The 27,891-nt window shown below is 52.5% G+C and overlaps 2 protein-coding genes across 3 annotated transcripts in view; one reads left to right on the top strand and one right to left on the bottom strand.

The window, feature by feature from the left end:
- The window catches only part of unc13d (unc-13 homolog D (C. elegans)), a 24,060-nt gene extending 9,630 nt beyond the window's left edge, over positions 1–14,430 (top strand). Inside the window, 22 exon segments of the mRNA XM_084475654.1 lie at positions 422–467; positions 470–510; positions 512–543; positions 911–957; positions 960–1,000; positions 1,092–1,148; positions 1,629–1,726; positions 2,283–2,334; positions 2,724–2,854; positions 3,476–3,593; positions 5,124–5,276; positions 5,735–5,830; positions 6,439–6,645; positions 7,727–7,801; positions 7,991–8,070; positions 8,723–8,837; positions 9,434–9,505; positions 9,783–9,866; positions 10,275–10,395; positions 10,990–11,113; positions 11,528–11,787; positions 12,991–14,430. Coding sequence (XP_084331780.1) covers positions 422–467; positions 470–510; positions 512–543; positions 911–957; positions 960–1,000; positions 1,092–1,148; positions 1,629–1,726; positions 2,283–2,334; positions 2,724–2,854; positions 3,476–3,593; positions 5,124–5,276; positions 5,735–5,830; positions 6,439–6,645; positions 7,727–7,801; positions 7,991–8,070; positions 8,723–8,837; positions 9,434–9,505; positions 9,783–9,866; positions 10,275–10,395; positions 10,990–11,113; positions 11,528–11,787; positions 12,991–13,106 — 2,166 coding nt within the window. The 3' untranslated portion in view covers positions 13,107–14,430.
- Positions 14,431–14,516: 86 nt separating this feature from the next.
- unk (unk zinc finger) lies at positions 14,517–27,624 on the bottom strand. Of its 2 annotated transcripts, XM_084475377.1 has the most exons (15): positions 27,401–27,624; positions 26,820–27,029; positions 24,944–25,120; positions 23,724–23,875; positions 22,549–22,684; positions 21,926–22,043; positions 21,337–21,421; positions 20,333–20,727; positions 19,417–19,464; positions 18,698–18,872; positions 18,297–18,398; positions 17,227–17,412; positions 16,904–17,073; positions 14,959–15,219; positions 14,517–14,800 (listed from the first exon to the last, which is right to left on the bottom strand). In XM_084475377.1, exons 1-15 carry the CDS (start codon positions 27,556–27,558, stop codon positions 14,645–14,647), a joined length of 2,529 nt encoding a protein of 842 aa, XP_084331503.1. In that variant the 5' UTR covers positions 27,559–27,624; the 3' UTR covers positions 14,517–14,644. The 2 variants fall into 2 exon arrangements, with proteins under 2 accessions (XP_084331503.1, XP_084331504.1); XM_084475378.1 differs by lacking the exons at positions 14,517–14,800; positions 14,959–15,219 and adding an exon at positions 15,824–16,610 and having other exon boundaries at positions 27,401–27,623.
- Positions 27,625–27,891: the final 267 nt, after the last annotated feature.

The following is a 27,891-nucleotide window of genomic DNA, read 5'->3' as shown; positions in this document are numbered from 1 at the left end:
CACCAGGTGACCATCAATACATTAACACAGCGGAACAAAAGAAAGAAAAGGAAATGTATAAGAAATGCAAAAAAACGTATACAGTACATCAGTATCACTATAGAAAACGGGTAAAATCAGTGTCTTCATTTAGACCTGGATCCTTTCCATGGCATTCAAGCGGTCTATCCAGAAAGACTCCCTTTGATTCAAGCTGCCGGTAAAGCAACCACCTCCCTAGAGGCCCAGTGCAGGCGCGATTCTAGGTTTCTTAAACATCCGGGGCTCAGTTGGATTGTCTTTTAATTTTATTATTTTTTCAAACAAAAATAGATTCGGGGCTATTTCAATTTGATCCGGGGCTTTAGCCCCGAATAAAACAGCCTAGTGACCGCCACTGGCCCAGTGCAGAGTCCACCCCTCCACGTGTCTCCCAATCTAGAAACGCGAGCTCGGGGACTCCCTGCACGGCTTCCTCCGCTACGGCCTGTACTGGTGTCCAAGTACCGGGACATCTTCCCCCCCACGCAGACCCGCCACGCCCCGACTGCACACCCTGCTCAGGTACTGAACACGGCCACACACCTGTAGCCGTGCCTCGAGACGCCCGCCCAGGAGCGGTTACTGAGTCCACAGCCCGCCGGGATTGTGTGTGTGTGTGTGTGTGTGTGTGTGTTCGTGCCCGTGTGTGTGTGTGTTCGTGCCCGTGTGTGTGTGTGTGTGTGCGTGCATGAGTGCGTGCGTGCGTGCGTGCCTGCCCATGCCCGTGTGTGTTCGTGCCCATGCCCGTGTGTGTGCGCATGTGTGTGCGTGCGTGTATGTGTGTCTGTGTGTGTGTCTGTCTGTCTGTCTGTCTGTTCGGAGGACGTTTGATAACCATGTGACCGTAGACCGTCCCCTGAGTGGCTGCTTGTGGGTCTGGTGTCTCCAGGATTCTGGTGCAGATCTGTAAGACTCAGGCCTTCCAGAAGCTGAACCCGCTCAGTTTGAGCTGCAGGAGGCGGTCCAGGACGCGGTGCAGGTGAGCAGGCGACCAGACACACAGAACACTGACGCTGTGGTGGTCGTTTTATCTCCCCACCTCACACCAACGCGGCTGTTTCTGTCCTCAGGCCGGGACTCTGGAGTGGTTCACCATCAAGAAGGGCTTACACCAGCCCATGACCAAGGTGATCATCAACACCAACGCTCTGGCTGTCAACGCAATGAGGAGATAAAGGCTTCACTAGTTCTTCCATCCGTTAGTCCGGAGTCGGCTTAGCTCAGCTCAGGAGGTAGAGCAGGTGGACTTGTAACCGGAAGGTTGCTAGTTCGATCCCGGGCTCCTCCTAGACCTCGATGTGTCCCTGGGCAAGACCCGTAAGCCTAACTGCTCCTGACGAGCTGGCTGCTTAATGCCCTGAATGTAAACGTTAATGCTCTATTTTTTATCAAGACCCACTTGTTTAGAGTTCACCTGGACTCTGCATAGCCTCCCCCCTTACTTGGCACTTGGTGCTTAGCACTTGGTTCTATGAACATCCTTACTGTATTGTTTTCACCTTCTTCTGACAAATGTACTTATTATTATAAATCGCTTTGGATAAAAGCGTCTTGCCCTAAATGTAGATGTAACGTGGATCCTGTGTGTTTTTTTTTTCGTGCCCCAGGACCTGGGCGAGATTGTGGGCGCTCTCGCTCGCTTGATCGACGAAGTGCAAGAGGACGTGAAGAACTGCAAAACTGTTTGGAACCGGGTGTTTGTCAGGTGAGGTGGAGTCAGCACGGCACGACACGTGGAGGACGGCAGACGCACTCAGAATAGTCTGACGCAAATGCCGGGGTATACTTCTTTTTATGTTTTCAGGAAGTCTCATGGAGGTTAGGCCTCCACGAGACTTCTGCACGAGAGACCTGATAGCGGCGCGATCACAAACGACACATAACCTGATACAGACACGTACATGTGTACAATATATAATGAAATAGGATGTACGAAATAGTGTGATGTGTACGTAGTGTCAAAGGCTTAATATGCACACTTAGGCCCTGTCCAAATTCTCCCCCTCTCCTAGATCCCTAACCCTAGATTTTGCGCGTTCCAGCGAAGGGGTAGGGTGTCCCAATACTTGAGGGAGCAAGGGGGGAGTGCGGTTTTTCCCCTTAAAATCAACCCTTGAACGCTAGCCAGCTCGGGAGCTGACTTGCAGCTAAGGGCACTCAAAGCAAGTGTTCTTGTTAAGGGGAGAGAAATGGGACTGGGCCCTAGTGTCAGTGTGAGCTTTGTTTAACAGTTCCTTCCCTGTTCTTCCTTCCATCTGAAGCGCTGTGCAGTTGGACGTGTTCACCGTTGTCTACCAGAAGCTGGACTCCCTGGTGAGTGAGGCAGCTGCTCTTATGGCGCATTTCCACCGGAGGGTGCGGGTCGGTTCGGTCTGCAAAGGTGCGGCACGGGTCGCGTTTCCACCGCCAAAAGTGGGCGTGACCCGGACTGAGCCGTATTGAGCCGTACTCGTCTCGCGGTAGCAGGCTACGCTGTGTCGGGCTGCTTGGAGATCCCGATGCTTAGGTAGCTGCCGCGGCGATCGCCGCCGTCTCCAGACCTGTCCTCCCCTTGCCTAATCCTATCCTATCTCCTCTCCACTCCATCTCTCATCCTCTCTCCTTTCCTCCCTCGTTCCCTCCTCCTCTCCCCTCTCATCCATCATACCTCTCCCCTCCCCCCCTCCCCCCCTCCCCCCCTCCCCCCCCCCCCCCCCCCCCAGCTTGCGGAGGAGCTGCGTGAGACCTTCCGTCTGACGGAGGGCCAGATGGAGCCGGCGTTGGCCAGCAGCCTGTTCCCCGTCTACCTCAGCCTGCAGTCCATCCACAAGGACAAGGCCTTCCTCCAGAAGAGGTCCTCAGGACACACTACACACGCACGCACGCACGCACGCACGCACGCACGCACGCACGCACGCACGCACACACACACACACACACACACACACACACACACCCGGACACACACACACACACACACACACATGAACCAGACCTGAGAGCAGAGGCTCAGAAACGGTATGAAAACATTGCGTTGATCTGGGGTATTTATCGCCTGGTCCAGGGTCTGAACTTTACTCCAGTCCACCAGTTTAACAACATTTTGAGGCATTTGTACTTTTATTTTCATTCCAGGCTTTCTTATTCTCTACTTTGTATTTTATAGAGTTACTATTACACAATTTTTAATAGCTTTCATATTTTACCAGAGAACAATTTAGTTGAATCCGAGCACTGACATTTCATTTGAACTTTTCCTCAGCTTAACAGAGTGATGATAATTGTGTGTGTGTGTGTGTGTGTGTGTGTGTGTGTGTGTGTGTGTGTGTGTGTGTGTGTGTGTTATATGGCTGTCTGTCTGTCCGTGTGTGTGTGTGTCTGTGCCTGCCTCTCTGTGTGTGTGTATGTGTGTGTGTGTCTGTGCCTGCCTCTGTGTGTGTGTGTGTGTGTGTCTGTGTGTGTGTGTGTCTTCCAGGGACCACATAGAGTTGACCAACTTCCACGAGGGGTTCCGTGACGCCCTGCCCTACTGGCTGAACAAGGCCTTCAGCACCACCCTGGACCGGGTGGAGCGGGCGGTGCAGGTGGACCAGGTAGAGCCTCCACCCACAGCCCCCTGTGTGAGGGACCTCCACCCAGAGCCTCTTCTGTAGGACCTCCACCCATAGCCTCCACCCACAGCCCCCTGTGTGAGGGACCTCCACCCAGAGCCTCTTCTGTAGGACCTCCACCCACAGCCTCCACCCACAGCCTCCACCCACAGCCCCCTGTTTCAGCTCCCTGGGTGGAGCAGGGATGTGTTGTAGATCCTTCATTCAGGCATCCAGTGGCTCCCCAAGTCAGTCAACAGTCAGTCAACAGTCAGTCAACAGTCGGTGCACTTGACAGACAACTAAATGGACTAAACAGTAAACGTCAATCAAATAAGTCACTAAAAAGTGAGCCATAGTGCACATAATTGAAATTGCATAAAAGCAATTAAAAAATAGAGCAAGAGGCAGATATAAATAAATAAATATTACGCAATTGCACATTGTCCAGTGTGTGTGGGGGTGGGTTGGGGGGAGAGAGAGGGATAGAGACAGAGAGAGAGAGAGAGAGACTCACGAACGGCCACTACGCTGGCCTGAGGTGGTGTGTAGTCTGATGTAAACGTGTCCAACATTGAACGGAGATCCTCCAGAGAGACAGGGGGGGTGAAGGTCAGTTCTGCAATCACAACCGAGATACGGTGGCTCTGTGACGGTTCAGTATTGGCTGACTGGGAACATGAAGCCAGGCTGTGGTTTATTGCTCCAGGGGTTCGGACTAAAGTCTGTTTAGTACGGTTTAGTTCCAAAACACGATTTTGCATCTGAATTTGCTTCTAACTGTGTGTTTGTGGCTTCGATCTGTTGATCTGATCTTTCTCTCTCTTTCTCTTTCGCTTCTCTACCTTTTTATCTCTCTATCTTGCTCTCTCTCTCTCTCTCTCTCGTCTACCCCCTGGGTCCGTCCCTACGGCCCCTATAGACCTCTGAAGAATAAGCCCCGCCTCCGAGGCTCCCGGTTCCCTCGGTCAAATGTCTATGGGAGATAACATGGGGTTTATGAATGATCGTACATAGCAAACTCTGTAGGTGGCGGAGAAGTAAAAGCTGCGTCACGTTTTGAACTACACACTTTTTCCATCGAGTTTTGACTGGATTTTCGGTGCCGTTAAAGTAGTAAACGATTATATACTCTACTTTAACTGCACTGAAAATCAAAAAAAGCCAGTGGAAACTAGATGGAAAAAGTGTGTCGTTCAAAACGTGACGCAGCTTTTACTTCTCCGCCACCTACAGAGTTTGCTATGTACGATCATTCATAAACCCCCATGTTATCTCCCCATAGACATTTGACCGAGGGAACCGGGAGCCTCGGAGGCGGGGCTTATTCTTCAGAGGTCTATAGTCCGTCCTGACGGCCTCCCCTCTGGTCTCCCCTCCGTCCTAACGCTTCAGAGGTCTATAGTCCGTCCTGACGGTCTCCCCTCTGGTCTCCCCTCCGTCCTAACGCTTCAGAGGTCTATAGTCCGTCCTGACGGTCTCCCCTCTGGTCTCCCCCCCTCCCCCCCCTCCCCCTTCCCCCCCCCTCCCCAGCTGCAGCCCCTGCAGACGGGCGCGGTCCCCATCAAGCACAGCTCGTCGGCGGTGGACCTGGTGACGTGCGTCCAGCCCATCTGCCGGCTGTGGGAGCAGCTGTCCTGGCCCGACCCCGAGGAGGGCTTCATGCTCATGGTCAAGCTCACCGAGGTGGGGGCCCCCTGCTGTGATAGGCTGCGGCCGGCCGGCGGTCGGTCGGTTGGTGATGTCACACGCACCGTCGTGGGTGGTGGGAGGAAGGGCGGGGCTTAAAGTGAAAGGATAAGAGTTTTATTGGGTGTATGACACGGTCATTAATTGTGTGTGTGTGTGTGTGTGTGTGTGTGTTGAAGTGAAAGTTAAATTATAAGAGTTATATTAGGTATATAACATGGTCATTAAATGTGTGTGTGTGTGTGTGTTGAAGTCAAAGTTAAATTATAAGAGTTATATTAGGTATATAACATGGTCATTAAATGTGTGTGTGTGTGTGTGTGTTGAAGTCAAAGTTAAATGATGTGTGGTTTATTAGGTGTATAACATGGTCATTATGTTTGTGTGTGTGTGCGCGTGTGTGTGTGTGTGTTTGTGCGTGCGTGTGTGTGTGTGTGTGTGTGTGCGCGCGTCAGGACGTGTGTAAGATCGTGATCACGTACTGTGGGCTCCTGAAGGGGCGTGTCCGCGTTCTGTCGGAGGACTCGGACCACGGAGTGGCCATCAACATGGTGAGGGGGCGGGGCCCGGGGCCACCTCAGCCAATCAGAGAGAGTGATTGCAAAACAAGCCTAGTGTGGGGTTTTCCCTGTAGTTAGGCGTAGTCGTTGGTTCCTCTTTAACTCTTTAATGACATGCATTTTTATACATTAAATACACCTCACACATTGACATGTATTAGACATTCTGTAATTTAGCACGCATTCTTTTATCTAAGGGGGACTAAATGCCAATTTTCTAACAGATTAAACTCCTAACAGATTAAACTCCCCTGTCTCCCTGTCCCCCCGTTCCCCCCTGTCTCCCCCTGTCTCCCCCCCGTCTCCCTGTCCCCCCCCTGTCTCCCCCCCGTCCCCCACTGTCTCCCCCCCTGTCTCCTCCCTGTCTCCTCCCTGTCTCCCCTCCCCGTCTCCCCCACTGTCCCCTCCCTGCCCCCCCTCCCTGTCTCCCCCCCTGTCTCCCCCCCTGTCTCCCCCCCGTCCCCCTGTCTCCCCCCGTCCCCCACTGTCTCTCCCCCCCGTCCCCCTGTCTCCCCCTGTCTTCCCGTCTCCCCCACTGCCCCCCCTCCCTGTCTCCCCTGCCCCCCCCCCCCCTCCCCCCTCCCCCCCCCCGTCCCCAGCTGTGCGTGGTGGTCAACGACCTGGAGCACCTCCGCTCCGTGCTGACCCGCCTCCCCACCCAGCTCCACTGGGCGGGGCTGCGGGAGCGCACCAGCCACGTGATCGGGGAGAGCCAGTTCAGCCACACGCTGGACTCCCAGCTGCAGCAGGCGCACGCCGTCCTGGAGAAGGAGATCCGCTCGGCCCTCGACACCCTCAGCAGACAGGTGGGAGGACCAGGCGGTAAACACCACAGTCAGTCAGTAACAGACAGGTAGAACCAGTCAGTAACAGACAGGTAGAACCAGTCTGTAACAGACAGGTAGAACCAGCCCTGGACACCCTCAGCAGACAGGTGGGAGGACCAGGCGGTAAACACCAGGTGGTAACAGACAGGTAGAACCAGTCAGTAACAGACAGGTAGAACCAGCCCTCGACACCCTCAGCAGACAGGTGGGAGGACCAGGCGGTAAACACCAGTCAGTCAGTAACAGACAGGTAGGAGGACCAGCCGGTAAACACCACAGTCAGTCAGTAACAGACAGGTAGGAGGACCAGCCGGTAAACACCACAGTCAGTCAGTAACAGACAGGTGGGAGGACCAGCCGGTAAACACCAGTCAGTCAGTAACAGACAGGTAGGAGGACCAGGCGGTAAACACCAGTCAGTCAGTAACAGACAGGTAGGAGAACCAGGCGGTAAACACCAGTCAGTCAGTAACAGACAGGTGGGAGGACCAGGCGGTAAACACCACAGTCAGTCAGTAACAGACAGGTGGGAGGACCAGCCGGTAAACACCAGTCAGTCAGTAACAGACAGGTGGGAGGACCAGCCGGTAAACACCACAGTCAGTCAGTAACAGACAGGTAGAACCAGCCCTCGACACCCTCAGCAGACAGGTAGGAGAACCAGTCGGTAACAGGGAGGAGAACCAATCAGCAGACAGGTAGGAGAACCAGTCGGTAACAGGGAGGAAAATCAGTCAGTAAACACCAGTCAGTAACAGGGAGGAGACAGACAGAGCATCATGTTAGAGGAGACACAAGACACATCAATGAGGTGACTGGTGTACAGGCAGTACGACACCATGCTGATCATCATCTACTAATGAGGTTATCAATCGTATTAAAACATTTTAAATAGAATTATAATATTCATCAAACAATTTTTAAAGTGTGATGAAGTTGAGATTAAACAATTTTGATAGTCCTCTCTCCCTCTCTCTCTCCCCCCCCCCTCTCTCTCTCTCTCCCCCTCTCTCTCTCTCTCTCCCTCCCTCTCTCTCCCCCTCTCTCTCTCTCCCTCTAGCTGAATACAGACATTGAGACCCACGTGAAGAGCATGTCCACCAGGCGCCGGATCCCCTCCAAGTCCACCGAGGACGTAAGACTGAACCGACCGCTCCTCTGAGAACCGACCGTTCCTCTCTGCTCTCTCCCTCTTTAACCCTTGTGTTGTCTTGCTTTGTGTGTGTGTGTGTGTGTGTGTGTGTGTGTGTGTGTGTGTGTGTGTGTGTGTGTGTGTGTGTGTGTGTGTGTGTGTGTGTGTGTGTGTGTGTGTGTGTGTGTGCAGGCGGTGGGTCCCCTCATGGTGTTCCTCGAGAGAGAGCTCACCTACCTGAACGAGAACCTGGTCCAGGAGAACTTCAACAGGTACCGTCTCTCTCCCCCCCCCCCCCCAGCAGGGGGGGAGCAGAGAGCCTCAGCCTCACCTGGGCTGTGGTTCCTCCTCACTACAGAACCGTTCTCAACTCACTCATAAGCCGTTTCTCAATTCGCGTTCTCGTGTGTTCTCGTGTACTTTGCGTTCTCGATAAACGTCATCAGTGGTAGCCCCAAGCACTGTTCCGATTCCAAGTACGCGAGTACTGTCGTAAAACCCGGAAGTGTTCTCGATGCGTTCTCGATGAGGCCATTCTACCGAGGACGCATCGGAGGTGGACTCGTGGGGACTTGGGACCGTTAAATATCCCAGAATGCATCATCGAGTCCGCTGCTGTTCCAATTGCAGAGTGCGTACCCGCGTTCTCGGAAGTCTGTACTTGAAAGTCCGGACTTGCCAAGTACGTACTTCCAAGTCCGCGTACTTGGTATTGAGAAACGGCTATAGAGACCAGCTGGCTGTCGCCCTGCGTGGCTGACACCGCCGTCAGTGTGTGAATGTGTGCATGAATGGGTGAATGTGAGGCCGTATTGTGTGAAGCTTTGGGTGAAAGCGCTATATAAATGCAGTCCACTTACCATTCCATTCATATTCACCCTCTGCTCCCCCCTCCCCCACTCTCCCCCCCCCCCCGGGGTCCAGCCTGCTGACACCTCTGTGGACCAACTCTGTGAAGAGCCTCCACCAGGTGGCCTCCCATCACTCCCAGCAGGAGGGCCTGATGGTGTTCTCCCAGCGGCTGCTGTACACCCTGCAGGTCGGTCCATCCGCCCGCCTCGCCCCCACTCGCGTCAAAGCCTCCGCAGCACCACCACCACCTAGTGGCAGACACTGGTTACTGCGGCTGGTTTCTCATTGGCTTAAAAGTTGTTAAACAGTTTGAGCCTTAAACTGTCATGTAGGGGATTACGCCGGGTGCGGGTCTGTTGTTTCTTTAAGCTGTTTTAAGGTATTGACTCAGCGTTATCCGTTGTGTTATTGTACTGTGTGTGTTTACATATAGGGCTTTGAATACGTGAGCATGACCCGCAAGCGTTTCAGTTTTTTTTTCTACTGCACTGAGCAAATATATTAAGGTGTTTGTTTTTTTGTCTGATAGTTAGGTGTAAGGTTTACAAAAACACAAATCACTAGTAGTAATCTGTAATCGGATACCGAATAATGAAACTCACCTTAACACCTTAAAATAGAGACGGGCGAAGCAGTGGGGCTGGAACTCACTGGTTGTGTTGTGTTGTGTTGTTGCATTGTTGTATTGTCGTGTTATTTTTGCTGTATTGTGTGGCGCTATTGTGTTGTTCTGTTGCGTTGTTGTGTTGTGTTGTTGTGTTGTCCTGTGTTGTTGTGTTTCAGTGTCTGGAGCAGTGCTTCCACGCCGAGGGGAACGGACTGCCCCTGCTGGCGCTGCAGTCTGAGGAGTACAAAGTGAGACCACCCCCCCCCCCCCCCCCTCAGCAGGACCCTTCTGAGGGACCATGAGCCAGGCAGCACGGAGATCTGTGCTCCACTAACCCGCCTGGTTCCCTGCTCCTCTCAGGGCCTTCATGTAGATCTGTGCTCCATTAACCCGCCTGGTTCCCTGCTCCTCTCAGGGCCTTCACGTAGATCTGTGCTCCGTTAACCCGCCTGGTTCCCTGCTCCTCTCAGGGCCTTCATGTAGATCTGTGCTCCATTAACCAGCCTGGTTCCCTGCTCCTCTCAGGCGCTGAAGGCTCACCTCACCCACAACTCCCTCAGCAGCCAGCAGCTCACCGAGAAGTTCCTGGAGAGGAAAGTCACCGAGCAGGTGAGTCGTCCGTGGGCGTTGCGCACATTGACCTCATCTCTTTGTGTGTGTGTGTGTGTGTGTGTGTTTGCGTGCACGTGCCCGTGAGCCTGCGCGTGTGTACGTGTGTGTGTGCGTACGTGATCAAATGTATACATGTGTGGTGTGCTCACATTAACCTTATCTCTTTGCATGTGTGCGTGTGCGTGCGAGTGTGCGTCCGAGTGTGTGTGTGTGTGTGTGTGTGTGTGAGTGTGCGTCCGAGTGTGTGTGTGTGTGTGTGTGTGCGTGCGTGCATGATCAAATGTATACATGTGTGGTGTGCTCACATTAACCCTATCTCTTTGCGTGTGTGCGTGTGCGTGCGTGTGTGTGCATGCGTGCGTGTGTCTGTGTGTGCATGTGTGTGTGTGTGTGTGTGTGTGTCAGAACGTGTACGGCGCGGAGCGCTACGGCGCCGTCACGCTGCTCCTCTCCTACCGGCGCTCGGACCACCGGCTGAGTGTGGAGGTCCTGAACGCCGTCAACCTCATCCCCATGGACTCCAACGGTAAAACACACCCGGTTAACACTTAACCGGGACCTTAACGTGTACCTTAACCGGGACCTAACCCGTACCTTAACGTGTACCTTAACCGGTACCTTAACCGGTGCCTTAAAGGTCCCGTGACGTGCCACCAGGTGTGCGTGTGATTAGCCGTTACAAGCCGTTTTGCAAATTATGACATCACAGGTGGGCGTGTCCACCTAGATGTGTGACGGATAGATGAGATGAGCAACGTTTGCTGCGGTCCAACCGGGTAGGCAGCTGGTAGACTGATCCATCCCAGCAACACATCTAGGTGGTGGACACTCCCATCTGTGATGTCACAAGGGGCAGATTTTCCAAAACGGCTCGTAGCGGCTAATCACACGCACACCCGGTGGCGTGTCCTGGGACCGTTAACCCGTACCTTAACCGGGCTCCTCCTCCTCCCCCCCTGCTCCTCCTCCTCCTCCTCCCCCTGCTCCTCCTCCTGCTCCTCCCCCTCCTGCTCCTCCTCCTCCTCCTCCCCCTGCTCCTCCTCCTCATCCTCCCCCTCCTCCTCCCTCCCCTGCTCCTCCTCCTCCTCCTCCTCCTCCTCCTCCTCCTCCTCCTCCTCAGGGTTCAGCGATCCCTTCGTGCAGCTGAGTCTGGAGCCGCTCCACGTCTTTCCAGAGATCGAGTCGCGTCGCACGCAGATCCGGGGCCGCGACCTCAACCCCCTCTTCGACGAGGCCTTCGAATTGTACGCATCCCCGCTCGACTCTGTCACGTGTGTGCGTCTTACGTCATGAATGTTAAGCTCGCTCTCTCTCTCTCTGTCTCTCTCTCTCTCTCTCTCTCTCTCTCTCTCTCTAAGCCTAGAGAGAGATTAGAGAAAGGAAAACAAGTCATAACCATAACAATGATTCTCCATTCCTCCACCTCCCTGCTCCACCTTTGTCTCATCTTCCTCCACCGTCACCGTCCACCTCCATCTCCCTCCCCTTTCCTTCTTACTCCTCTCCCCTCCCTCCCACTCTCCTCCCTCTCGCCTCCCTCCTCCACGGCCATCCCCCCCTCCTACATTTGCTCCGCCTCCCCCCTCCCCCCTCCCTCCCACTCGCCTCCCTCCCCCCTCCCTCTCCCCCCTCCCTCTCCCCCCCCCCCCCTCCCTCAGCATGGTGTCCCTGGAGCAGTGCCGGGCCCCCGGGGCCTGCCTGGTGGTGACGGTGCTGGACCACGACACCCTGACCCCCGACGACTTCGAGGGCGAGGCCTTCCTGTCCCTGAAGGCCGTCCCGGGGGTGGCGGGCGGCGGCGGCGGGGGGGAGGAGGGGGAGGGCGGGGCGACCGAGGAGGAGGAGGCGGAGTTCTCCTTCCAGGTCAACGCCCCCCCCGCGCAGATCCGCCTTCCTCTGATGCACCCCAAGCCCAACGGTAACGCTCCCCCCCCCCCCCCCTGACTGTTTAGTAAGCCAGAGAAAGACCCAGTCCCACTTCTCTCCCCTTAACAAGAACACTTGCTTTGAGTGCCCTTAGCTGCAAGTCAGCTCCCGAGCTGGCTAAGCGTTCCAGGGTTGATTTTAAGGGAAAAAAACAGTACTCCCCCCCCTTGCTCCCCTAAGTATTGGGACACCCTACCCCTTCGCGGGAAACGCGCAAAATCTAGGGTCAGGGCTCAAGTCTAGGGGAAGAATTGGGACAGGGCCTCAGTATTTCCCAATACATAGAATGGAAATAGCAGTACGCCAAAAACACCAGGATGTCGTACCACATCCGGTCGCGTTTCGCAGTATGCAAGCCAGCGTGCTTTAAGGACGTTCCGCCCCACAGTCCGCTGCACAGCAGAATACGTCACATCCACCGAAACCCGCGGAAGTAAGACGGGGCGCACGCACAGGTGGACGTCACGTTCGTCCCGATTGCACGCACACCATGTGCAACAGCACGCACTTTGCGAGGGCAGCTGCAGCGGCACGTACTACAAGTAAAAAGAAAAAGCATGCACATTTCGAACGCAGTCATTATATGAGGCCACCGCACACTGAAAACTCTCCGTTTCCTGTGTGTGGTTTCCTGTCCTGGGCAGGCCGCGTCCGCGACACATTTGTGTCCCGTGCGTAGTTTAGGAAACACATGCATCCACGCACACGAGTCAAACTTTGAATTTGTGCGCTTTGGTTCGTAGTAGGGATGTGAATAACTCAAATTTTTCATGGTCGAATAATCAGTGGGTGGTTATGAACAAATAATCGATTATTCGATGTGTGCCGACATTCACAAAGGCAGCCATGGATCATCTGCAAGAAATCACTTAATATCTAAAACACAAAAAAACTAACTTTAACAGTGATCAGTGTTTGTGTTGTAATAGTGCTACAGAACCAACATTAGTTCCGTCCGTTAATTCTTGTTTATTTGAATGGGGAAAAATCGACTTTGATCCTCGGGAACGAATAATCGAATAAACGAATATTCTGACCCATCCCTAGTTCGTAGTTTTTTTTTCCCCAAATTGACGCCTTTATCCAAACCCGGGATTATCTTAAGATTCATTTTTGGATGCAATTATTTTGAACTCTGCCACTAATGCGTTTTTTTTTTCCTGCGGTTCCTGCCCGTGTTGTCGGACGGGGCCAGACGACGGCATCCTGACGCTCCTGGAGTCCCGGCGCGGGGAGAGGGAGGCCCAGGCCTTCGTGAAGAACCGCAGACGCCGGGAGAGGCAGTCCCTGGAGGGGGTCCATCAGTCGTAACCACGACCAGAACCAACACACACTGAGACACGGGCAGCGGGACCACAGCTTCTTCCAAAAATATACATTTATTGATGGATACCAAAAAAGAAACGTGAGACTGAAACACTGATGATGGACAGGTTGTCATGGGAGCGGACGGTCTGAACAAGACTGCATGACCCCCCCACCTGACATGTGTACCCACCCCCCCCACCCCCCCCCCTCCCTCCCCATTACTCCATGACCTCATCTCAAGAGAGGAGTCGTGGTGACATCAGCTAACTATGTAAATGTTTGTATATTTTTTTTTTTGTTAATGGACTTTGTCTGATATATGGTAATATTTGAGAGATTACTACAAATGTAAAAAAAAAAAAAAAACTAAAAACAAACAAAAACAACATGGCCGACAATATGGCGCGCCATCGATTTAGAAAGATCCGAACGGTCCGGTCATGTGACCAGACCAAAGATATGAAAAAATATAGATGTAATTTCAAAAGACTACACGAGTTGACTTGAGTACATTTGTGTTGATTGTGTTAAGTTGCTCTCCTAGTCTCCCCAGTCGCCGTGGAAACACACAGAACCAACCCTGAGAGTCCCTTAACAGAGCCCCTTGACAGAGTCCCTTAACAGAGCCCCTTAAGTCCTTAAAACAGCCTCACCCAACAACACTTAACTGTTGTTCTTAATGCTAACATTTAGCTTCTGCTAAAAGGGTTAGAAAACTAAAAGTCTTCCAAAAGCTATTCCACAGTGTTCCTACCAGCCGTCTGGTAACTCTGCGCCTTCCCCCCCCCCTCCACCGTTTGGTTGAAGCAATTATGGGATGGCCTTCTGAGACTTGCCGGTATCCATAGCGATATCCGTCACGGCGCCTGTGCTGTCGCTTCCGTTTCCTCCCGCGACCCTTTCCGAAGTTGAGGCAGATGAGGCGGGATCAGCGGCTCTATTGGTGCATATCTGGTGAGTGACAGTGTGGCTGGCCAATGGGGGTCGAGGGACCCCTTCTCTTATCACTAGTCTCCTAGAGAAGCGCTGTAGATGCAGAGGGGGCGTGGCTCCGGGCGGTCATAATATATCGACTCGCTCTCCACGATATGGGAGATCAGAAACCCGTCGCCCGCCGCCCCGAATACTAATTAAAGTGATTGATTACAAACAGAGTTATTGATCGCTGAAAACCTCCGAAGACCAGAACCACGTCAAGAGAAATGATTCTGACTCTGAAGCCGTTCCTGATTGGCTGAAACCTCCCCCTTGACGCTTGTGTCGGCCAATGACAAGAGAGACGTGCATAACAAGGGCCTTTGTCCCGACGCCCCCCCCCCCCTCGGGAGGTTCTCGTTTCATAAAGTCGATCTTTTAGGCGACGTCGTCAGTTTTTTTTTTTTGGTTTTAAACCAAAAATATAAAAAAAAACATTTTGGTTTCGAGGCTAAGAACAAAAAAAAAAAAAAAAAAAAAAAAAAGGAAGCCGAGTTTAGTTTGCTGGTCCGGCTGTGGAATCAGGACGGACTGGTCTGTGAACCAGTTTCCCCCCCCCCAGGAGGTCAGGAGAGCTGCTGGTCCGGGCTCTGTCGGGGGCACAGCGGGCAGCGGGCCGACCCCGAGCAGCCGTCACACTGGAGCCCGTGAGCGCAGGGCAGGCTGAGGGCCCCGGGGCCCCCGCACGACACACAGCACTGCCGCTGCCGCCGGTACACCGCCTGGGGGGGGGGGGGGGGAGGGCGGCTGTCAGTCACACAGGGGCTGTGTGTGTGTGTGTGTGTGTGTGTGTGTGTGTGTGTGTGTGTGTGTGTGTGTGTGTGTGTGTGTGTGTGTGTGTGTGTGTGTGTGTGTGTGTGTGTGTGTGCGCGCGCGTCACCTGCTCCACGCTGTGCAGGCAGGTCCCCAGCTGGGCCTGCAGGCTGAGCGCCGGCTCCAGGGGGAGCCGCTGCAGCAGCTGCAGCTGGTGGACGGCGAGGTGGGGGTCCTCGCCGGCCCGCAGGCTCTCCAGCGCCTCCCGCAGCAGGGCCGTCTGCCGCTGGCCCTCCTCCTCCGCCTGCAGGCCCCGCTCCGTCTCCATGGCGATGCGCGAGGCGCGGGCCCGCGAGTCCTCCGCGTCCGCCTTGAGGGCCGCCCACGTCTAGTTGGGGGGGGGGGGGGGGGGGGACGATAACCGGGGGGGGAAGATAACCGGGTTAAACAGACGATAACCGGGTTAAACAGACCATAACCGGGTTAAACAGACCATAACCAGGTTAAACAGACCATAACCGGGTCAAACAGACCATAACCAGGTTAAACAGACGATAACCGGGTCAAACAGGCGATAACCGGGTTAAACAGGCGATAACCGGGTTAAACAGACGATAACCGGGTTAAACAGACCATAACCGGGTTAAACAGACCATAACCGGGTTAAACAGACGATAACCGGGTCAAACAGGCGATAACCGGGTTAAACAGGCGATAACCGGGTTAAACAGACGATAACCGGGTTAAACAGACCATAACCGGGTTAAACAGACCATAAACGGGTTAAACAGACGATAAACGGGTTAAACAGACGATAAACGGGTTAAACAGACGATAACCAGGTTAAACAGACCATAACCGGGTCAGACAGACCATAACCGGGTCAAACAGACGATAACCGGGTCAAACAGACGATAACCGGGTCAAACAGGCGATAACCGGGTCAAACAGACCATAACATACCAGTTCAACAGATGGTTTGAACTGGTGGGTTAGCGTCGATAGCGGACATCAACAGACATGTTTGTTGTTTTTACGTGCGACGCTCGTTGTATTGTACTGTATTGCTCGCGCCTCCTATTAGATCAGCGGTTGTGATTGGTCGGTTTATCTCGAGACTCTTTTTGTATGGCGGGGGGGCGGGGGGCAGACAGTATCTACAGAGCAAAGAGAACAGGAGCTGGGCAGCAGATTCGTCTAGTTCCCCGGCTGTAGTCTGCCCCCTTGTTGCTATTGATCGATATTCAAGCTTTTGATTAAATCAAAAGTGTTCATAAACCATACAGCTTTGGTCGGATGTAGCTAATGGTATTTCATCCTGTCGATTATCAAAGGAGATGGGTCCAAACGGCTTGTCTTGCCAACTTCCTGTCTTGACAATAAGGATGATGCATTATAAAACATTTATCTGGCGGACGCTTGGGTCCAAAGCGACTCCCAGCGAGGGCGTTGAACCAGGGACATACGGAGAACCAGTCCGGGTCATCCAGTTCATCAAAGCAGCAAAACTGCCTAAAGTGCTACATGATTCATTGGCAGGGAATCACTCCTAACACACACACACACACACACACACACACACACACACACACACACACACACACACACACACACACACACACACACACACACACACACACACACACACACACACACAGTGTGCCTCTACTCACTCACCCGCTCACCCACCTGCGCGGTGTGTCTCCAGTCACTCAGTCACCCTCCCACCCCCTCACCTGTGCGGTGTGCCTCCACTCAGTCACCCCCTCACCCTCTCACCTGTGCGGTGTGTCTCCACCCCCTCACCCCCTCACCCTCTCACCTGTGCCGTGTGTCTCCACCCTCTCACCCCCTCACCCTCTCACCTGTGCGGTGTGCCTCCACTCAGTCACCCCCTCACCCCCTCACCCTCTCACCCGTGCGGTGTGCCTCCACCCTCTCACCCCCTCACCCCCTCACCCGTGCGGTGTGTCTCCACCCTCTCACCCCCTCACCCGTGCGGTGTGCCTCCACCCTCTCACCCCCTCACCCCCTCACCCGTGCGGTGTGTCTCCACCCTCTCACCCCCTCACCTGTGCCGTGTGCCTCCAGCTGTGGTCCCAGGACTTGAGGGTGCGCTGTGTGTCCTCCAGCTCCTGCCGCAGCCGGCTCATCTCGGCCGTCTGCGCGGGGGGTGGCGTCCCGGGGGAGCCCTGTCCCGACGGGACGTGCTCCCAGATGCTGCTGCTCATCCCGTTCAGACCTGGAGACACCAGAGCGTGACCTTTGACCTCCTGTCATAACACAGCCTCATAACACACCACCACACCAGAGCGTGACCTTTGACCTCCTGTCACAACACAGCCTCATAACACACCACCACACCAGAGCGTGACCCCCCCCCTCCGAGCCGTACCTAGAGAGCCGTGTGATTGGCCCAGGTATCCGCTCTCCGATTGGCCCAGTTGCGACAGGTGTGAGGAGAAGAAGGGCGAGGCGTGCGTTCTGACTGGTGGAGAGGGCGACGGCGAGCTGAAGGGGGCGGAGCTACTGAGGGACCCTGGGATGTTGACGGGGGCGGAGCTCTGGAGGTGGCTGCCTCCTGGAAGGAACGACAGAAGTACGTTTTCATTCATGAGAAGTAGGGGTGTAACGATACACTAAAGTCACGGTTCGGTACGTACCTCGGTTTTTAAGTCACGGTTCGGTATGGTTTTTCGGTACAGCAGTTTTTTTTTTTTTTATTAAACAATTTTTTTTGGATTTGATTCATTAAATTGTTATCAAACAAACGCCTTACACACAAATGAAATGACATCAAATACAATTGAGGATAAAAACACAATAAAGTCCAGGACTTATTTCCATTGTGGTCCTCAACACAAAACATCAGGACAAGACAAGACAGTCACAGAGTGTGTGATAATCAATAAAAACGTTTTTCGGTACGTACCGAAATGAAACGTGCATCAAACCGTTAGACCGCACCGAAAAATTTCGGTACGAATACGCGTATCGATACACCCCTAATGAGAAGAATATATAACATCCTTTAATGTAGATAGACCTTTTTTTTTTCCACATCTGCATTCTTGCGTATATTCCGTGTGAGATATTGTCAAACACAACCCTGAATGAACGCATAGCCATCAGAACTTAGTATGTGCTCCACGTGAACCTCCTAAGACGGCGCAATTTGATTGGTTCCCAATCTCGGGATATTGCGCAATATCCCGAGATTGAGATCTCAAACTCGGGACTTTGTTTTCATCGCGTCGTCACGCTGATGAAGACAAATACATCCCGGCAAAAAGCGTCATCTTGTTTATTTTTAGACTGTTCCCGGACAGTATGAACTAAAACATGCGTGTCTTAGCCCTGTGGCTATTCACGGAACACCCAACGCTCTCAACCCCTAATACCTACAGCCTCCTTATGTTTAGCACTCAGGAGTGTGTGTGTGTGTGTGTGAGAGTGTGTGTGTACCGAGCATCACCCCCCCGCTGGGCGGGTTGGCGCTACACTCCAGGCTCCTCTCCAGCGCCGACACGCCAAAGTCGTTCAGGTCCAGATCGTCCAGCGCAGACTCTGAAACACACACACACACTCAGCAACACAACACAACACGACACACACACACACACACACTCAGAAACACAACACGACACACACACACACACACACGCACTCAGCAAAACAACACAACACACGCTCAGCAACACAACACAACTCACGCACACACCAACACAACACAACACACACACTCACTCATCAACACAACCCAACACAACCTCACACACACAGCGGTTCCTCGCCAGCTGAGCAGAAACCTGCTCGGTGCGTTTTGAACAGAGACTATAAACAGTGCGCTCAAACTGGCTGCTCACCGACCACCGACTCCACCGTCTCGCTGGGGGGGTAGAAGGGCCGGGCGTTGGCGTTCATGCCCGAGCAGAGGCCGGCCCCCAGGGGCGCGGGGCTGGGCGGGGTGGCCGCCAGGCTGGAGGGCACGCTGGACGACAGGCTGAGAGGGCTGCCCACCGGCAGGAACACCAGCAGGTCCTGGAGGAAGGACGGAGGGAGGAGGGCGGCGGCGGCGGCGGCGCTGCTGCGTCAGTGTGGAACCAGGGGCAACCAGACCCTCCTCTCGCTACACCCTTACGTCTTACTTTAACTCTACAGAACATGTACGTTTACACTAGGACTTACAATGGTTCATGTACGCATTCACACACCACCGACGGCGGCGGCGGGGGAGGGAAGAGAGAGAGAGAGAGAGAGAGACAGAGAGACAGACAGACAGAGACAGAGAGAGAGACAGAGAGAGAGACAGAGAGAGAGACAGAGACAGAGAGAGAGACAGAGTGAGACAGAGAGACAGACAGAGACAGAGAGAGAGACAGAGAGACAGACAGACAGAGACAGAGAGAGAGACAGAGTGAGACAGAGAGAGAGACAGAGAGAGAGACAGAGAGAGAGACAGAGAGAGAGACAGAGACAGAGAGAGACAGAGACAGAGACAGAGACAGAGAGAGAGACAGAGAGAGAGAGAGACAGAGACAGAGAGAGAGACAGAGAGAGAGACAGTGACAGAGAGAGGATGTACCTGTTTGTTCCTCTGCTCCAGAACAAAGCTCCTGTGCATCTGCTTTGCCTTTGAAGAACAGAAACAGAAGCGGGGTGAGCCAGAGGACCGCGGGTCACGCCCGGCAGACCAGAGAACAAACGGCCATCCACCCCTCTGTTCAGTTCACCGTGACTCTGAAGTCTCCCTCCTCACCCCCCCACACCCCTCTTACTCACTTAACTGTACGTCGTACGTCCTGGCACTTGGTAGCATCTTACCCTAGCTATCTCTGTTGTATACGGGGAACGGGTTAACCTAGTGATGGTTAGTGTATACGGGGAACGGGTTAACCTAGTGATGGTTAGTGTATACGGGGAACGGGTTAACCTAGTGATGGTTAGTGTATATGGGGAACGGGTTAACCTAGTGATGGTTAGTGTATACGGGGAACGGGTTAACCTAGTGATGGTCAGTGTATACGGGGAACGGGTTAACCTAGTGATGGTTAGTGTATACGGGGAACGGGTTAACCTAGTGATGGTTAGTGTATACGGGGAACGGGTTAACCTAGTGATGGTTAGTGTATACGGGAAACGGGTTAACCTAGTGATGGTTAGTGTATATGGGGAACGGGTTAACCTAGTGATGGTTAGTGTATACGGGGAACGGGTTAACCTAGTGATGGTCAGTGTATACGGGGAACGGGTTAACCTAGTGATGGTTAGTGTATACGGGGAACGGGTTAACCTAGTGATGGTTAGTGTATACGGGGAACGGGTTAACCTAGTGATGGTTAGTGCTTGGCACTTGGTTCTATGAACACCCTCACTGTACCGAGACTGTACAGAGATATACTGTAGTTTCTCTTTCTTCTGACAAACGTACTTATTGTAAGTCGCTTTGGATCAAACATGCAGAACTTGTGTGGATCAGTTCAGTGCGAGCCCCTCCTCACCTGGTCTTCCCTCTCGAACCCGGGGGCGCGGCCATACCCCCCCTCCCGCCCCCAGGGGGAGAGCGGCTCCCCCGCGGGGCCCCCCCCGCCACCGCCGCCGCCGCCGCCGCCGCCTGACGCCTCCTCGCAGAACGCCATCACTCTTCCCAGCAGCCCCTGCTCCGCCATGCCCCGCCCCCCCGCACCGCCGCCGGGCGAGAAGGCCAGGCCCAGGCAGCCGGCGGCGGCGGCGGCGTGCCCCGGGTCCCCCCGGTGCCCCAGGGGCCCCCCCGGGCCCAGGGTGGGACTGCCCGCGGAGACGGGGTCCGAGGCCGCGTGGTGGGCCTCCGGGAGCCGGGGGGGCAGCGGGGAGCCCGGGCTGGGGAACGAGGGCTCTGACTCGGGTACGAAGGGCTCTGAGCAGGAGGAGGAGGAGGTCAGGGAGAGATGGTTAACACACAACCCACCAAGTGCAGTCATAGGACAGAGCTGTCATGGATTAGACTGTGAGGCGTTGATCACACTGCAGGCAAAGGTGGCCAAAATCAGACAGGGAAGTATTCATTAATGATCGCCCACAGGATCACCTGTGTTGTCTCTTGAATATCGCGTGCTGTAACCCTGGGAATCCAGAGTTCTCACTCTGGAAAACAAGCAATATAATCCCTCCCACGATGCCCCTCTTCCCAGCACATTAACCAATCACATCAGTGATTTGACCTGTACTCTTTCACTACGGAAGACTTCTGATCGTTTAGGGGCTGCACTGAAGCTCGGCCAAAAACCGAATTTGAACCTGAACCGCTATATAAGGAAAAGCCCGATGCGCGCCGACAGCGACAGTGACTTCAGCCGCCTCCATGTTTACTGCCCTCCATGCTGCCTGTGTGACGTCACCTCACACACGCAGCACCTCAAACAGCCTCACAAGCAATAATAATCTGACTGAAGCGCAGAGTCGCCGAGCCTAGCAGTGAGGCCGCGCCCGCCGCCTCTCGACCGCGCAGCGTCTGATTGGCTCTTACTTTCGATGTGAGCGAAGGCACAGAAGGGGCCCCGGGGACAGCTGCCGCTCTGCTGCATGTCGTTGCACTTGGTGGACTTATAGATCTGGAGAGAGAGAGAGAGAGAGAGAGAGAGCGACAACACACCAGAGGAGAGGCTGTGAGACGATGTTAGCGTGTTAGCCTAGCCTCGATATACAGTCTCTAGCTGTGTTCCAAATCGTTCCCTATCACGGGTATAGTGCACTATAGAGGGTGCTCGCCATTTTTTAGTGGTGTTCCAATTCTCAGTGGTTAATTTCATTCACTACATAGTGGACAATAAAATACCCGAAATGTGAGTGAACATACGAAGTTCCCTACATGTTAACTCCCGTGTACCACAATGCAATGCGGGCACATTTACTGACGCAAATGACGTTTAGAAATGTTCAGCGTAGTGTCCGAATTCTGGTTTGTTCGTTCCCTATGTAGTTCACTGTATCATAACCACTATATAGGGAACAGTGAGTGAGGGAATAGGGAACGATTTCCAACACAGCCTCTGTCATCAGGAAGCCAGAATGAGTAACATCCTGACAGTTTGGGCAAACGTGGGTGGGGGGCCTACCTCTGGGTGGAACTGCTGCTCGGTGCGCGTGTGACAGTACTGGCATCCCTCCGCCCCTTCACATTTACTGGGGTCGCCCCACTCCTCGCTGTGCTTCACCGCCGGGCAGGGCAGGGCTCTGTGGGGGGGGGGGGGGGGGACACACAGCAGGTGGTCTCACACATCTGTAATGACCCCTCATCAAGCTCTACAGCCCTTGACGGTTAGCTCTGGAAACGAACCATTTCTTCAAGGCTTTAAATGTGTTAATGTCCTCCAGGACTGCCTGTGTGTGTGCGTCTGTACCTGTGTTTGTGTTTGTGTATCTCTACCTGTACTAGTGTTTGTGCATCTGTACCTGTACTTGTGTTTGTGTATCTCTACCTGTACTTGTGTTTGTGCGTCTGTACCTGTACTAGTGTTTGTGCGTATGTACCTGTACTAGTGTTTGTGCGTATGTACCTGTACTAGTGTTTGTGCGTCTGTACCTGTACTAGTGTTTGTGCGTCTGTACCTGTACTAGTGTTTGTGCGTCTGTACCTGTACTTGTGTTTGTGCGTCTGTACCTGTACTTGTGTTTGTGCGTCTGTACCTGTACTAGTGTTTGTGCGTCTGTACCTGTACTAGTGTTTGTGCATCTGTACCTGTACTTGTGTTTGTGCGGGCTGCGGCGGCGGTCTTTGCTGTTGTGGTAGTACGGGCAGGCGTAACCTTGGCGACACAGGCGTGGCGGTTTCTTGCACAGCTCTGTCTTGTAGTGGGACAGCACGTAGGTGTTGTCTGGGGAGACAGAGAGACGCCAGATAATTACCTACCTGCAGAAGACATCAAGGCTCCTTTAATTGTCTCCTTTAACGACCTCCATTGTGTGTCCTGGCCCCGCCCCCTTCACATCACACCTCCATTGTGTGTCCTGGCCCCGCCCCCTTCATACATCGGACCCGTCACTGCGTGGAGAGTCCGGTAGCGTAGGAACAGGTTCTTTTCGGTGGCAGTGACTCAATGAACTGCTCATTTGAGTACTCTGAATTGAAACTGTATCATACGTACGTTATGAATCCCAGATGGGAAATGTTGAGAGAATCTCAATGTAAAGCTGAATATATCACAACATAAAGCTGAATATATCACAACGTAAAGCTGAATATATCACAACGTAAAGCTGAATATATCACAACGTAAAGCTGAATATATCACAACGTAAAGCTGAATATATCACAACATAAAGCTGAATATATCACAACATAAAGCTGAATATATCACAACATAAAGCTGAATATATCACAATGTAAAGCTGAATATATCACAACGTAAAGCTGAATATATCACAACGTAAAGCTGAATATATCACAACATAAAGCTGAATATATCACAACATAAAGCTGAATATATCACAACGTAAAGTTGAATATATCCAACCATAAAGCTGAATATATCACAACATAAAGCTGAATATATCACAACATAAAGCTGAATATATCACAACATAAAGCTGAATATATCACAACATAAAGCTGAATATATCACAACGTAAAGTTGAATATATCCAACCATAAAGCTGAATATATCACAACATAAAGCTGAATATATCACAACATAAAGCTGAATATATCACAACATAAAGCTGAATATATCACAACGTAAAGCTGAATATTAAAGACGTTTCATGGCGGAGTTTGAACCTAAGGACAGCAATAATAAAAATAATAATAATCGTAATATTACTTAAATATGCTGATGATGGTAATGCTAACTACCATCATCAGCATATTTACGTAATATTACGATTACGATTACGATTATGATTATTGTGCAATACCTTGCCACCGCGGCTCCTCACTCAAGATCTTCTCTATGAGGGCCGTGCTGGCAGCCTGCCCTGATTGGCCATCCCCGGCGCCGCCGCCGCCGCCGCCGGCCCCGCCCTCCGGGACCCCGGGGCCCCCCTGGGACTCGATCACCTGCACCTCCCTGGAGGACGGAGAGGAAACGTTCACAAGCGCCTTCACATTGTGTCCCGTTTGTGGAGGCTGAATACTTTACGTTTACATTCAGGGCACTTGGAAGACGCTTTGATCCAAAGCGAATTTACAGTACATACTTTAGACTGAGAATGTGATTTGTGTGTGAAACGCTCACATAGACATGGCACGTTTTAAGAGACACGGAAACCACGTTTTAGTTATGTTCTGTGTCTGGTTATGCATAGGCTTGACGTTTTAGCCTAAGAGACATGGAAGCTATGTCTCTTTATTAGTGCGTCAAGTCTATGGATAACCAGACACAGAATATAACTGATACATAGGGGTGTAAATATTAAATCGATTTGTATCGATGAATCGATTATACAGCCGACGATTCGAAAGAGTATCGATTATTAAAAAAAACAACTTTATTTTTTACAGTGAATAGACCGCACAGTAAGCACTAACGTGTGTATAGAATACTGTTCCTGTATTCTCAATAAAAGGCAAACGATTATTTTTTTGTTGATTTATTTGATAGATATTATATTAATAGATATAATGTAAAAAAATATTGAGTATCGAAAAGAATCGAGTCGTTTGGCTTAAGGAGTCGATATCGTATCGAATCGTCACGAAGGCTCCGGTTTCCACCCCTACTAATACACCTAAGGACACCAAAGCCCCAGCTCCGTTGGCTGTCCCGTGGTATGATGTCAGCCATTTGCTCATGACTGAAACATGCACGAGGTCACGACCCCGGCAGCTCAGAGACTACGCCTTAGGTGACACTTCAGTCCGGCTATTCGTGTCCACGTGTACCCAAACGACCCTGACACACACACACACACACACAGAGTAAGGCGGGGAAAACCCTGCTTTAACGGATATAGAAACAAATATTCTTGCATAATTTGTTTCAATTATGTTTTTGTGCCCATGTCTTGCGCGCGCGCACACACACACACACACACACACACACACACACACACACACACACACACACACACACACACACACACACACACACACACACACACACACACACACACACACACACACACACACACAGTACCGGATGTCGAACACGGGGCTGCGCAGGTCGTGGGAGCCGTGGGCGAAGGCGCAGTGGGAGCCGTTCTTGGAGCAGTGGCCCTTGCCGTCCGTCTCGTGAATGCAGGAGCCCGTCTTGTAGTAGCGCAGGTGGTAGCGCCGCTCCGTGTCCCCCGCCGTGCGGTGCAGGAACGCACACCTGGGGACCGGAGGAACACACAACGCTCAGGAGGGTCGGGACCACGGCCAGTAGAAACACACGCTTTAGTCTGCGTGACAACTGGATGCGGAGACCGAGTCAGACAAACCCAGGGGCTGCAGGGGATTCCGTCGACATCCAGGGCGTTTAGCAGACGCTTTCATCCAAAGAGACTTACAATAAGTACATTTGTCAGAAGAAAGAGAGACAACAATATATATCTCTGTCGGTGCAGTAAGGATGTTCATAGAACCAAGAGCCAAGCACTTACCATCACTAGGTTAACCCGTTCCCCGTATACACTAACCATCACTAGGTTAACCCGTTCCCCGTATACACTAACCATCACTAGGTTAACCCGTTCCCCGTATACACTAAGCATCACTAGGTTAACCCGTTCCCCGTATACACTAAGCATCACTAGGTTAACCCGTTCCCCGTATACACTAAGCATCACTAGGTTAACCCGTTCCCCGTGTACAACACAGATAGGTGGAAGGACGTACAGTGTACAATAAGTGTGTACATTAAGTGCCAGGACGTACTACATACAAAGAGGGATGTGGGGGGCTGGGGGTGTGTGGGGGGAGGGGGGGGGGGGAGCTATGCAGAGTCCAGGTGAACTCTGAACATGAGAGTCTTGAGTGTTTTGCAGAAGCTGGTGAGCGGCTCTGCGGTGATGGCATCAGATGGCATCAGCCTTTGACTCTCGTACATCGCAAGCTCGACCATTTTAACCAATCTTTATCAATGTTTGTATCCAGAATAAAACAACATATGAACCTAAACCCAGGTGATGGTTTTGTTTTGGTCATGTTATATGCGTCTGCCATGTTTTTGGTATTTTAAAACATGTCAAGGAGTGACTCTACAGAAGAACAACAAATATTTATTCACAAATAGCCAGACTCATGATACAGAGAACATTGTGTCAAAGTACTTAATTTGACCTACTTCCAGTGGATGATAAGCGGGTATAAAGCCTGTATTTGTGCACCTTATCAGTTGTTCTGCACACAGCCTAACGTGCCCATTTGCTCATATTAAATCACTACACCGTTACGCACCCATTACTTTTTCATTTTTTCTGTGGTTGGGATTGCACATGTATACTTCACATGTATACAGAATATACGGCCAAAACAGTGCAAAACTATCTATCCGTACTCTTTTCACACCTCTGTCTAAAGGTGTGCAGCCACTTTCTGCCGGAGAAGAGATTTAACGACACAGTTCAACTCCTTCCACATGGTTATGAGGCCACTCGCATGTTCCCAAACCTCTGTATCAGTGCACACCGGGGAAGCGTTTGCATTTGTTTTGTATGCTCAACTGGCCCCAGATAGCGGTCGTTACACCTCAACGACAGCACAATCAAGGGCAAGCCACTGCGTCTTTGAACTGCTAATGCAAAGAAGGACCTGCTAGGGGTCTGGTCTGATGGCAATTGTTGAAAGTTTCCACCTCTCAAAAGACCTCCATAAATGAATAGCGTGCACTTACACTAACAAAAACTTGTTTTTACACTTTTTTACTCCGGCCCCCAGAGTTTGCATATCATACAAAGTCAAGCCTTCAGTTTGAGAGTGGCCCTGTGGATTTTAACAGACGTTTTTAAAAAAACAACGACACTGAAGTGATACGCGTTTGACCCTAAAAGTGTTTTTTAACTGACGTTCAACACAATCAGAACACTCACTCGTCCCCCTCGGAACAGCTGCCCGTGCCCTCGTCGTATTTGGTGCAGTACACATCTGGGCTGTAGTTGAACGTCCCGTCCCGCCGGCGGATGGGTCTGCGACGCCGCTGGTTCAGGAAGTGCCAGTGGAAGCAGGCGAAGGGCCGGTGCTGGGTGCACTTGTGCTGCACGAACAGCGGGCACTGCTCGGTCCGGAACTCCTTCAGGTACCTGGAGGAGGAGGAGGAGGAGGAGGAGGAGGAGACGGAACCGTCACCGGGCCGTCCATAACGCACACACCGATACCAAAGTGCTCTGAACTATGGATCGCAGCAGGCCTCCAACTCCAGACGCGCCAAACTTTATGCACACACACACACACACACACTCGGATTGTTCTGCGTTTCCTGCAGCATGAATCTAAATATATACAGTCGCGTCCAGTGTACAGAGCCGTGCATTGGGGCGCCTTTATGTGAGCGCACTTCTATGCATATGTGTGTTTGTTTGTTTATGTGTGTGTGTGTGTGTGTGTGTGTGTGTGTGTGTGTGTGTGTGTGTGTGTGTGTGTGTGTGTGTCCCCACCACACTAGTCTACGTACGTGTAATGCTGAGGTTTCTCGGGCTGGACGTTCAGCCCGTTGGCGGGAGACGTGGAGCCCCCCGCGGGGGAGGAGACGGGGGACGTGGCCGCTGCGGCGGTCGCACCCCCCGGGCAGCAGGACTGCGGCTGCGGTGGCGGCGGGTGACTTTTAGACATTTCCCCGCGTCAGGCCTCGTATCCACGATCTTGTTTTTAGCTTGCTGTGGCTATACTGTGTTAGCTCCACAATCCGCATTCTGGAATGATGTGCGCATGCGCGAACAGAGGAGGAAGTGGACGCGATCGCAGGGAGACGTGTGTGTGTGCGTGTGTGCGTGGAGTCCCGCACGCACGCACACACACACACACACACACACACACACACACACACACACACACACACACACGTAGACGCACGCACGCACGCTAGTGTTGTATAGCGCACATTACGGCGGGTAGAAACTACAAACGCAGGACATTTCTATATAATAATAGAATGAACTCTGAGGT

Source organism: Micromesistius poutassou (assembly GCF_964030765.1).
Source record: "Micromesistius poutassou genome assembly, chromosome: 11".
Taxonomy (NCBI): Eukaryota; Metazoa; Chordata; class Actinopteri; order Gadiformes; family Gadidae; genus Micromesistius; species Micromesistius poutassou.
The sequence above is the reverse complement of the archived record's forward strand: the minus strand, read 5'-3'. Positions and strand labels throughout refer to the sequence as shown.